This window comes from Malus domestica, chromosome 15 (assembly GCF_042453785.1).
Source record: "Malus domestica chromosome 15, GDT2T_hap1".
NCBI classification, from domain to species: Eukaryota; Viridiplantae; Streptophyta; class Magnoliopsida; order Rosales; family Rosaceae; genus Malus; species Malus domestica.
The window spans coordinates 41313879-41324239 of NC_091675.1; the positions used below are offsets into that span (position 1 = coordinate 41313879).

Below are 10361 nucleotides of genomic sequence, written 5' to 3' on the forward strand. Positions count from 1 at the left end.
TATCTCACACACTACACTTCAAGGATGATTCAAAGATTACTGCTAATATTTGAATAAGGAAGATGAACTTGGATTAGTTCCTTGATGCTAGCTATGGTTCTTGATGATTTGTTTTCTTGAATGAAATTCTATGAGGGTCACATAGGGGGAAACTAATGTTTTTCATGTTAGTACTTTTTCCAGTTTTCTTGGTTTTGCTCGAGGACTAGCAAAAGTTAAGTGTGGGGGTATTTGATCGGATCATATTTATATATATTTTTACTTCGAATTCACTCGTCTTTTCTTAGTTAGTTCCTTACATTTTTGAGCTATTTACGTTATTTTTGTGTTTATAGGATTTGTTATGCAAAGAAAATAAAAATAGCACAAATGAGTTTTAAATAATAAATTCGTCGAAAATTGCTTTAGTCGTTCTCATTCTGTCATGGATTATTGGTAGAATTATGTCACGGCATAAACAAAAGAAATGGGGAGAGTCGGTCAAAGAGGGAGCAAGAGAGCATCATGATTTATATTTTTTTTACCTCGTTGACTCCCATATTCTTCACTTCTGAAAACAACAGGAAGCTGCTTTGCAGCTGGAAAGGAAGGAATCCAAGGTGGAATGACAGAAGAAGCAGCTGAGCTGCGTGGAGGAAAAGAGTGGAGAGAGCAAAGGAGAGAGGGCTGCCTTGGCAGCGTGTGAAGAAAAGCACACGGAACAGGAATTGGAGAGCAGAAAGCTGCCTTTGGACAGCGTGAGGGACAGAAAATAGAAAGAAAATAGAGGGAGGTCAGAGAGGTTAGAAGAGAGTAGCGCGGATGGGAGGAGGACAGAGACAACGTCAGGTGGACAGAAGCTGCAAGCCTTCTCTCTCTCGGTTAAATCTTTCTAAAACTTCTATTTTATTTCTATTTTTAATAATGTGTAAATAAATTGATTTTGGCTAGAGGTTAATTCAAAGCCATGATTATATCTGTAATATGAATTGATTACCTTCGGTTGTGATTTCATAAGTTGTGATTTCAATTTACTTATCCGTTCGTATAAAAACTGATTTGTGTATGTTGGTTGAGAGTGCACGCTTAATTTACATGCATGAATTTGATGCTAGAATATAAGTGAATTTCACCTAATCGTTATGAACTTATTTTCACAAGTAGTAAAGGTTGCTAGTCACAATCACGTTAAGTAAATTCTTGGCAAGAGTATCATGCTTTTCATAGTTACGAATGTCTCGTCAATGCTTATGTTTTTCATAGAACTTAATGATTCTTGCTTGTATCTCTATTATGCAATTCATGTAGGGAACTTGTAGGGAATGTTTTGGGTTGTCGTATGCAATCATCCAACCCAATAACTTGTGGAAAAACTGAGGGTTAAAAAAAGTGCTGTTCACGGTTAATCTGGAGTATTGAAATTCACAATTTATTGAAAGAACAACTGAAAATCAATTTAGGTTGCATATGTGTCATGTGTGGAGAAGAACCCTCTAGCTAGTCCGTCATTTATCATTTCACCTTAATTTCATGTTTTTGTCAATTCTGTAATTTAATTAAGTTTAATTTATTTTTCATCAAAACCAAACACCCATCCATTATTAAATTATATTATTTATTTAGTTTTCTTTATTGTTAGTCTTTTAATTTAATTTCCATCCATTTCAGTTCCTAGTGTTTAATTTAATTGTTTTCATTATTTTGAGTCATTTTAAGTGTGTTTCGAGTTATTAGAGTTTTTAGCCTAGTTTTGTGTCCTTGAGTCTTGTTTAATATTTTTAAATTAATTTAGAATAGATTAGTAATCCCTCCTAATCCCCGGCCTAGAACGATACCCTACTTACATCTATACTACAATTGTCAACAAGAGGGTTTAATTTGTGTGTTAAGTAATTCACGCATCAGCAAGGTTGAAGGAAAAGAGGAGAAATGAACAATTACCTTGAGTTTGGGGGGCCGAGGCCTTCTTAGGTCGGTCACCGAAGAGTTTGTTCAGCACCTCCTCGACCGGAGCACCAAAGAACTCCTGGGTGTAATTTTCCCACCACTCACCGAAGGTGTCAGTGCAATGGGTTTCGGGGGTGGCCGGTCGAAGGCGGAATTTTTGGCAGTACTCTTGGAACTCCCTCGCGGCAGTTTTACATTCCTTCTCCGAGGAACGAGGTTCACGTCCACGGCTTAGGACTGTTCGGGAGGAGAGAAGGGGGACGGGGCAGCCCTGAAGATAGCCGAGCTGTCGGGTAAGGAAGTTCGGATGATATACTTCCCAACCTGACCGTTTCCCATCACAGCCGAGAGGGAGGTCGCGAGCAAGCACAAACGACCCCCAGGTCTGACGAAGATCGGCGTCCTCCTCCGCGCCCCACGTAGAGGTAGGCAGCCTGACGGAGGAAGGATAGTCTCGACGACGACATATCAGGAACTCGTCGTTGGAGAAGTCGTCGAGAGCGAAGAGGTACCGAAATACCTCTTCGGCTTGATGGGGAGGTGTCGGTCGAGAGGCCAGCTGAGGTCCAAGCGCCTCTGTTGGTGAGAAGTCAGTTATGGCCGGCCGAAGGGAGGCGAAGTAAACTTGTAACCAGAGTTGGAAGACCCAGAGGGGACCATTCTGGTGTGGGTCGATTTTGTGGAAGGTCGCCTCGGCCAGGCAGCGGAAGAGATGGGCGAGAATGTTGGAGCTCAGTGCCAGGACGTGACCACTGGCCAGGGCCTCAGCTACCGGCATATTCTCGACCAAGCATTTGTTTGACTTGGTACAACAAATGTACTTGTTGTACCAATAGAAGAGGAAGGCTTCATGCTCTCCCTCTCGCAGGTCCTCCTCTCCTCGGCCGGCGAAGTGAAGATAGAGGGTGTTGTAATTAAAGAAGTTCTTGTGGAGCTTCTGGATGTCTTCTTTCGACGGGATTTGACCGTCACGGTTTAAGGCCTCGAAGGCTCGTCGATCAAAAAGCGTCTTCAGATCAATATTCGACGGGTGCCCAGAGAGGGCCGCGTCGATAGGGAGCCCGGTTGCCGAAGTCCCCAGAATGGCGGTGATATCAAGGATGTTGGGACCGATGAGACCAAGAGGAAGAACCAGGGTGTTGGTGGCCGAGCACCAGAAGCACAAGGCGGCTAGGAGAAGCTCCTTGTCGAGAACGACATCCATTGATGAGAGGAGGACGGCATCGTAGACACCGAGGGCTTTCCATTGTTCGCCGAAGAGCCGTTCCATTCGAACAACCCAGGCTGCCCAGGATGTGGTCGTCGAGGGCCAGGAGCCTTGGGGTTTCGCCGCATCCCATCTCGACCATTCAAACCCTTGTAGCAAGGGTGTTAGGCAGTGCTCCTGGAGAAGGCCAGTAATGGTCGGCGGTATTGTCGCCTTGAAGAGAGGACCCAAGATTTGGTGGACGGTGCTCATGTCACTTTCAAACCGTATAGTCTTGATCGAGCTCCGATCAAGAATCTTCTGATGCTGGTCACATTCCCTGGAAAGCTTGGAGATGAAGGACACCATTGTAAGAAGGCAGCACGGCGTAAAAGGGTTTTCTGGGTTGGGGGATTTGAAGACGAAGGCCTGGAAAAAGAAATGTGCTGGAGAATAAGAGCAAAAGTTTTCAGAAAGTTTTGGAAGCGTAAAGTGCGAATGAGAGATTTTCAGTATTTATAGGCTTTTGGCAGGAAGGGTAATCGTTTGAAATTCAAAACAAAGGGCAAAATCGACCGAAAGAATCGTTGATCATGATGAACATTTGGGAAATGCAGTTGAAAAGACCGAAGGTTTCAGATGTTGGGGGCGCACGATTGCGTGTGACGGCGAGATTAATGGCGGAAGACTTTTCGACGCCTGCACGATGACAAGTGGGCTCACGAACTGAGGAAGTGGCTCGCGGATTGAGATAGTGGTCATAATGGCAAGACGGTTCAGGCAGCCGCACGCCTTGGACGTCATTATTGGGATTGGTCGTGTTAGAGGACGCCACGTGGCGAGTTCGGTTAACAGAATCAAGATCGTGTAATTATGTTCAATGAATACGCCTTGGAACTGGGGCATTAGGGCTCTGAGTAATAGATTCGCTTCTTCAAGGCCGAAACTCGGCCGAAGAATTCAGACCGAGGACCTCAGAAGCGAGGGGGCAATGTTTGGGCCCAAAATATTAATTTGGGCCAAGGGTAGGATCACTCTCGGCCCGGGAGGCCGATCGGCTAGTGGGCTTCCCAGCCTAGGGCGGTTAGGTCAGAACGCCAGCTGAGTCCTAGTACAATGAGGAGTCTCGACGGGATCAATAATCTAGAAGACAAATCCGGCTCAGTTAAGGACTAGATTCATAGTCCTAGTAAAGATAGGACTGGTCGAGGTGACGTTGATCCGGAGAGGAAAACCTAGTCCGAATAGGATTCTAACTCAGACTTAAGGACCAGTGCTATAAATAGGGGAAGCTGTGCACCAAGAAGTCCTGCAATTTACTCCTCGTTAATTTCGTCGTTAAACATTTGATGTATAACATGATCCAATGAATGGATCTTGTTGAGTATAAAATTAAAACACTAATGATGTTGGCTTGTCTTTAATATCTCACGTAAGCACCATTGAGTTCACATTGATTTTGATTCAAAACTTTACTTTTGCTACAAAATGCAACTTTTGTATTCTCAAGGTAATGGTTCAGGGAATAATGGATATACAAATACATACATACATACATATATATATATATATTATACTATTATATTATATATAAATTATATTATTTACTAATCGGGGTCAGATTCAGTTATGGATACGGTTTGGGACCTCTATAGCCATATCTAAAACCATAACCGAATAATAGAAACAGTTTTTCCCCATATCCAGAATAAACCCAAACTTCCATACCCAAATCCGTCCAATTTGGACGGTTATCCACGGTTATCGAGTTTAACGGTTAGATTGCTATCCCTAATTGCAGGTAATGTAGCTATCATATTGTTCGATAGCTAAGAATCAAGTACTTGTCTCTATTTCATTTTTACCCATATAGGTCGCCCATTTAACAACTTTTGAAGAACTCAATTGTGCGAGTGACCCTTTACCACAGTGGTGAAAAGGAGTTGAGTCATTGTGTGACGATATGGGTTCGAACCCTGTTGGTAACTAATATAACATCTAATTTAACAAACTTTATCGTATGACATAAAAAAAAAAAAATCAATAGTACGTCTCATGATATTTTTCTTCACTTATAAGACGTCACAGCCCTTAGGTTTGATTCACATGACGTATTATATTTGTGTGTGTTGAGTTCGATACTAGTCAGTACATTAAATTGTTTTTATAAAAACAAAAATCAAGAAAAGGGTTGGTTAAGAACTCCTAAACTACACATATGGTTTTGATAAGTCCATATCAGCTCATTACATCAGTTCATTTTTAAGTTAAGAAAATGAAAGGGTGGGATTAAATTTTATTTGGGGCATGCGCACTTGTAACGTGTGCGTCCATATAGCGAATGGGTCCTAAAAGAGTTACAATCTTTGATACAATATAACCTTGTTTAATGGGTGTCGAATGTGAATTTCATCGTGCATGTCAAGCAATCAATCACCAATCATAAACATGCAGAAATAAAGGTAGGACTGAAAAGAGTCAAAATAATGCCAGCTCAAACTGACTCAACATTCAACCACGGTGCCAACCTACGACCATCATGCCTAGAACCACGGATCATTTCTTTTTATTTATCGAAAATATTATTCTTATTATTTATTTGTATAATCTCTTTAATAAAGATAAAATTCATATGCATCGGTATGTTCCTCTTAGATTAGAGAATCACACAGATAATAATATGAATAGGTAGCAAGTATAGCATTACCCCTTATTTATATCATTCATTTATTTCCATACTGAATAGCCGCGTAAAAATTAATTAATTAATTAATCAATATAGTAATCCATGTTAATACAGTAAAACCATTTTAATTCAGTGAAACCATAAAATTCAAATTTGTGGAGATTTTGGATGTTTTCCTTTCCAGTTGTTACTTTGTATGGTAAAACAATTAAGAAAGAAAAATCACAGTAAATATGAATTCTATATTTCACTTTCGCGAGAAGATAAGCATGCCAACGTATTTCCTACCAAAAAGGTATTTTAATGATTTTTTCCAATTTTAATATTTTTCTCAGGGAAGAATAATCAACACCGTAATAATACAAAAACGTGTGTAATAATATTATGCACCGCAATATTTTTCTTGATCCAGCTGTCGACATGTAGAGCGCACGTGTAAGACGACAGCTGACGTGTACACCCCGACGCACCGTACCATGTCGGCTATTGACCCGTCGAACGAACTCGGATCCCTAGGGAGAATCCGACCCAGACCGACTCACAGACCCGTCCAAAAGAGGTGGCGTAAGCAGTGACAACATCGCACCTCCATAAGTTTCTATTGCCACGACGCACCGCACTTCCATGGCTGACACGTGACCGACTGCGGTCAGCAAAACGCCCCCAAAAACCAGTCCGCACGGACTGCCCAAGAAACGTTATCGCCCACGTGTCCCTCCCTTCCCCTCCCCCTCTTCCTATATATTCAGTTCTCCCCCTTACGTTTCAAGTTTCAAGTGCCGACTAGCTTGCTTCGCACGGAGGGCGAGTGAAATAACGACTGCGAGATGGAGAGAGTGCAAACGACACCCATTGAAATGTCGTCCGCCGATTTACAGCTTCCACCGGGGTTCAGGTTCCACCCGACGGACGAGGAGCTGGTGAGACACTACCTCTGCCGGAAATGCGCGTCGCAGCCGATATCAGTTCCGATCATTGCCGAAATCGATCTCTACAAATACGACCCCTGGGAGCTCCCAGGTAGTTTTCCCTAAATTCTAGCCATTTTTTTTCAATTGTTTTTTAGTTTTCAGGGAAATCGATTTTTTTTAATATTATTTATTTACTCAAAAGTAATTTTTGTGTTGCAGGCTTGGCGTTGTACGGGGAAAAGGAGTGGTATTTCTTTTCGCCAAGGGATCGGAAGTACCCGAACGGTTCGAGGCCGAACCGGGCGGCCGGAAGCGGCTACTGGAAGGCGACCGGGGCCGATAAGCCGATTGGGCACCCGAAACCTGTGGGGATTAAGAAAGCTCTGGTGTTCTATGCTGGAAAAGCCCCTCGCGGCGAAAAGACCAACTGGATTATGCACGAATACCGCCTCGCCGACGTTGACCGCTCGCCGAGGAAGAAGAACAGCCTCAGGGTATACTCGCTATTCTCTCTCTCTCTCTCTCTCTCTTTTTCCACGATGGGGGTTGGGGTAAAATCGTAAATTCCTAACTTCGTTGCATGACGATGACGATGACGGTTCGCTTGACACGACGTCGTTCAAATCGTATTTTGACCTAAATAATATTCCCCAAATCCGAATGTCTTTCAATGAATTGGCGGCCATAAAAAAGGACGGTGGATATTGAGCCTAATTTAGATCAACGGTGTGACCAAGATTTCCAATTTTGGAACTTTATTGTGACGCTGACGGAAGCGTATTGGCGGTAACTAAAAGATAAGACTGATATTAATAGGGGGATTCTATTTGTGGTTAGGATTTATTTAATTTGGTTAATTAACTTAATTTAATGAATTAGCAAGTTGATTAACAATTGTTTTCGATATTGATGGACGGTCTGATTTTACAGCTGGATGATTGGGTTCTGTGCCGAATATACAACAAGAAGGGGACCGTGGAGAACCAGCAGCCTCAGCAGCAGCAAGAACAACAGCGAACGACTAGTCGTAACGCGAGCAGTGGCTCGGAGTTCGAGGACAGGAAGCCGGATAATCTGAGGTGCCCGCCGCCGCCGGCTTCCGTGGTCCCCAGTCGTCACGTGAGCGATTACGTGTACTTCGACAACTCTGACTCGGTGCCGAAGCTGCACACGGACTCGAGCTGCTCGGAGCAGGTGGTGTCGCCGGAGTTGGCGTGCGAGGTGCAGAGCGAGCCCAAGTGGAAGGAGTGGGAGAAGGCGCTGGAAATGCCGTACAGTTACATGGATACGACGGTGGAGAACGGGTTCGGAGCGCAGTTCCAGAGCGGGAATGAGATGTCGCCGCTGCAGGATATCTTTATGTACCTGCAGAAGCCGTACTGATTTGGTTAAAGCATATTTAGAGTCGGTGCATGGGACGGCAACAGGAGACGGAAGTCGATGAGAGTGCGTTTGTGCGTCGACGGATCTGGAAAGGGGAAATGGGAATGGGAATGGGATTGGGATTGGGAATTCAGTTGTGGAGTCCTGCATTTTGGGGTCCAAGAGTGAATTAGGAGGTTTGAGTACTAAAATATGTACAAGATGTGTATATATAGGTTATATATATCGTTCACATGGTCTAATATTTGTTTGTAATTCAGTTCATGGTGGTAGTAGTGAATAATATGTTTTTGTGTTTCTATCGTCTACTTAATTAGTGATATTCCTAGTTTTTTTTTCATTGAAAGAATTGTATTATTATTAACTCGAATACTGTCGTTGGTTAATTTAATCTCAAATTTAATAAAATCTATCATTTGACAGCACCAAAAATACGAACAGAAGCATTTGTAACTTATGCTAGAACATTATATTAAAAATACATTCAGGTCATATTTCATCTCAAATCAACTTTCGTTCAACCAAATCTTCCGCCATGAACGCACGCAGTATGGACTAAATTAGTGATATTCAAAGGTAGAAGGTTGTAAATTTAGGTTGTGGTCTTTGAAAAAAGGTGGATGGCAATGACTTGAATTTGTGTATATGTTGACTCACCAACTTTCCAATTCTTGGATTCATCTAATCGACAAGCTTTAAGTTCTGGTGTTTTGGGTCATATCACAATACCACAGTGGCAAGTAAACAAGTGAAATTTCACCTTCTATCTTCATAAAACAAAGAGATATAAACACGTGAGATTTAAAAAAAAGATGAATTTTATATATTTATCACTTTTATCTACAACGTTATAATCTCAGAGCATTGTAGTCATGTTCACATTGTGTGGAATAATGGACACATAAAGATGGTCTAATCATTTCAAGATACATTATTAGGAAAATTATTTCAAGATGCAAGCGAATCATACAAACATTGTCCTGATGTAGCAAAGTTGTCGTCATTCATATTTGGTTCTCTATAAATGTGGTGAGACACCTATAACAAACAAGTCTTATCACATTAAGTTAGGTTGACTATATAAATCATAGAACGACATTGCGCTTATTTCTGCTTAAGTTTTCTGTTAACTCCATGTACTTCATATTTTTTCTTATTGTCTCTTTCAAAGTCTTCATATGTCTTCCTCTATCCTTTTTGCCCTGAGCTTTCGTATCATAGTCGCATCTTCTAACCAGAGCATCACTAAATCTTCAGTTCTCTTGTCCAATATATCTCGATTTTCTCTTATCTTATCTTCAATTGCGACCACTCTTATTTTACCTCGGATATCCTCGTTCTTATTAACACTAATCGAAGAAGAAGAAGAAATACAGAAATGTTGCAGACATTTTTTAAGAGAGAAATAAACTGAGTAATATGTGTATACTGCAGAGAATGAATTGATACAACTAACAGAGAGATATTCTCTATTTATACATGCTTCATGTTTCAGTAGTAAGATTCTAACAAACTAATAACCATCTTATCACTTCCTACAATCCTAACTGTCAATTTAACCAACTCTTGCTGATGTGGACCTTATTGATGTGTTTATCAGTCAACATCCCCCTTCAATCTCAACTGGGTTACCAAGCTTGAGACTGAAAGAATGCTTGAGAAACGATGGACTATGCAATCCCTTAGTTAAGATATCAGTAGTTTAGTATTCAGTTGATAAGTACTGAACTTGGAGATCTAACCAAACTAGGGTACTTAGGGGTTCCAAAGAACACATTAAAACACTTTTAACAAGTCAAACAAGAACCCAAAAATCCACCCTTTGGTTTTGGCCGAATTTTCCCAAAAGCATGGCACCAAATTTTAGCTCCAATATTCATGCTCATATGAACAACATCTACAACATTTGAGATAGCAAATTTTCCAACAAAATTTACTTTCAAAGAAGTAAGAATAAAGCTTGTAACAATTACAACTTTTAGATCACATACTATGAACCACAAAACCCAAAAGGATTCACCAACTACTAGACCTAGGCTCTGATACCACTTGAAGGAAATCTTTTGGGAAAACATGTTCATTTGAGCAACATCATATAGCATGCAATTAACAATTAAAGGCGGAATCATGCTTGTATGCACTCAAAAACAAAACATTACCATGAAATTCAAAGCCTAGTAGATTGGTGAACCAATAATCAACTCAAAACAAAGTGAGTTGAAATTAATACCTTTGTAGATTCCTCTTTGCATAAGCAAAGGCTAATCAC

General features: G+C 41.3%; 2 protein-coding genes across 2 annotated transcripts; one reads left to right on the plus strand and one right to left on the minus strand.

Moving 5' to 3' along the window:
• Positions 1-1873: 1873 nt before the first annotated feature.
• LOC139191931 (uncharacterized) lies at positions 1874-3481 on the minus strand. Its single transcript, XM_070812962.1, has one exon. The coding sequence runs from the start codon at positions 3479-3481 to the stop codon at positions 1874-1876; it is 1608 nt and encodes a 535-aa protein (XP_070669063.1).
• Positions 3482-6422: 2941 nt separating this feature from the next.
• Positions 6423-8391, plus strand: LOC103401717 (NAC domain-containing protein 2). The gene is made up of 3 exons (XM_029094224.2): positions 6423-6818; positions 6929-7203; positions 7640-8391. Exons 1-3 carry the CDS (start codon positions 6626-6628, stop codon positions 8090-8092), a joined length of 921 nt encoding a protein of 306 aa, XP_028950057.2. The 5' UTR covers positions 6423-6625; the 3' UTR covers positions 8093-8391.
• Positions 8392-10361: the final 1970 nt, after the last annotated feature.

Bases quoted from the DNA above. Each gene is read 5' to 3' on its own strand.
- LOC139191931 (XM_070812962.1), bottom strand. From the start codon at position 3,481: ATGGTGTCCTTCATCTCCAAGCTTTCCAGGGAATGTGACCAGCATCAG.
- LOC103401717 (XM_029094224.2), top strand. From the start codon at position 6,626: ATGGAGAGAGTGCAAACGACACCCATTGAAATGTCGTCCGCCGATTTA. The intron at 6,819-6,928 runs GTAGTTTTCCCT...TTTGTGTTGCAG, and splicing joins CGACCCCTGGGAGCTCCCAG to GCTTGGCGTTGTACGGGGAA. The intron at 7,204-7,639 runs GTATACTCGCTA...CTGATTTTACAG, and splicing joins GGAAGAAGAACAGCCTCAGG to CTGGATGATTGGGTTCTGTG.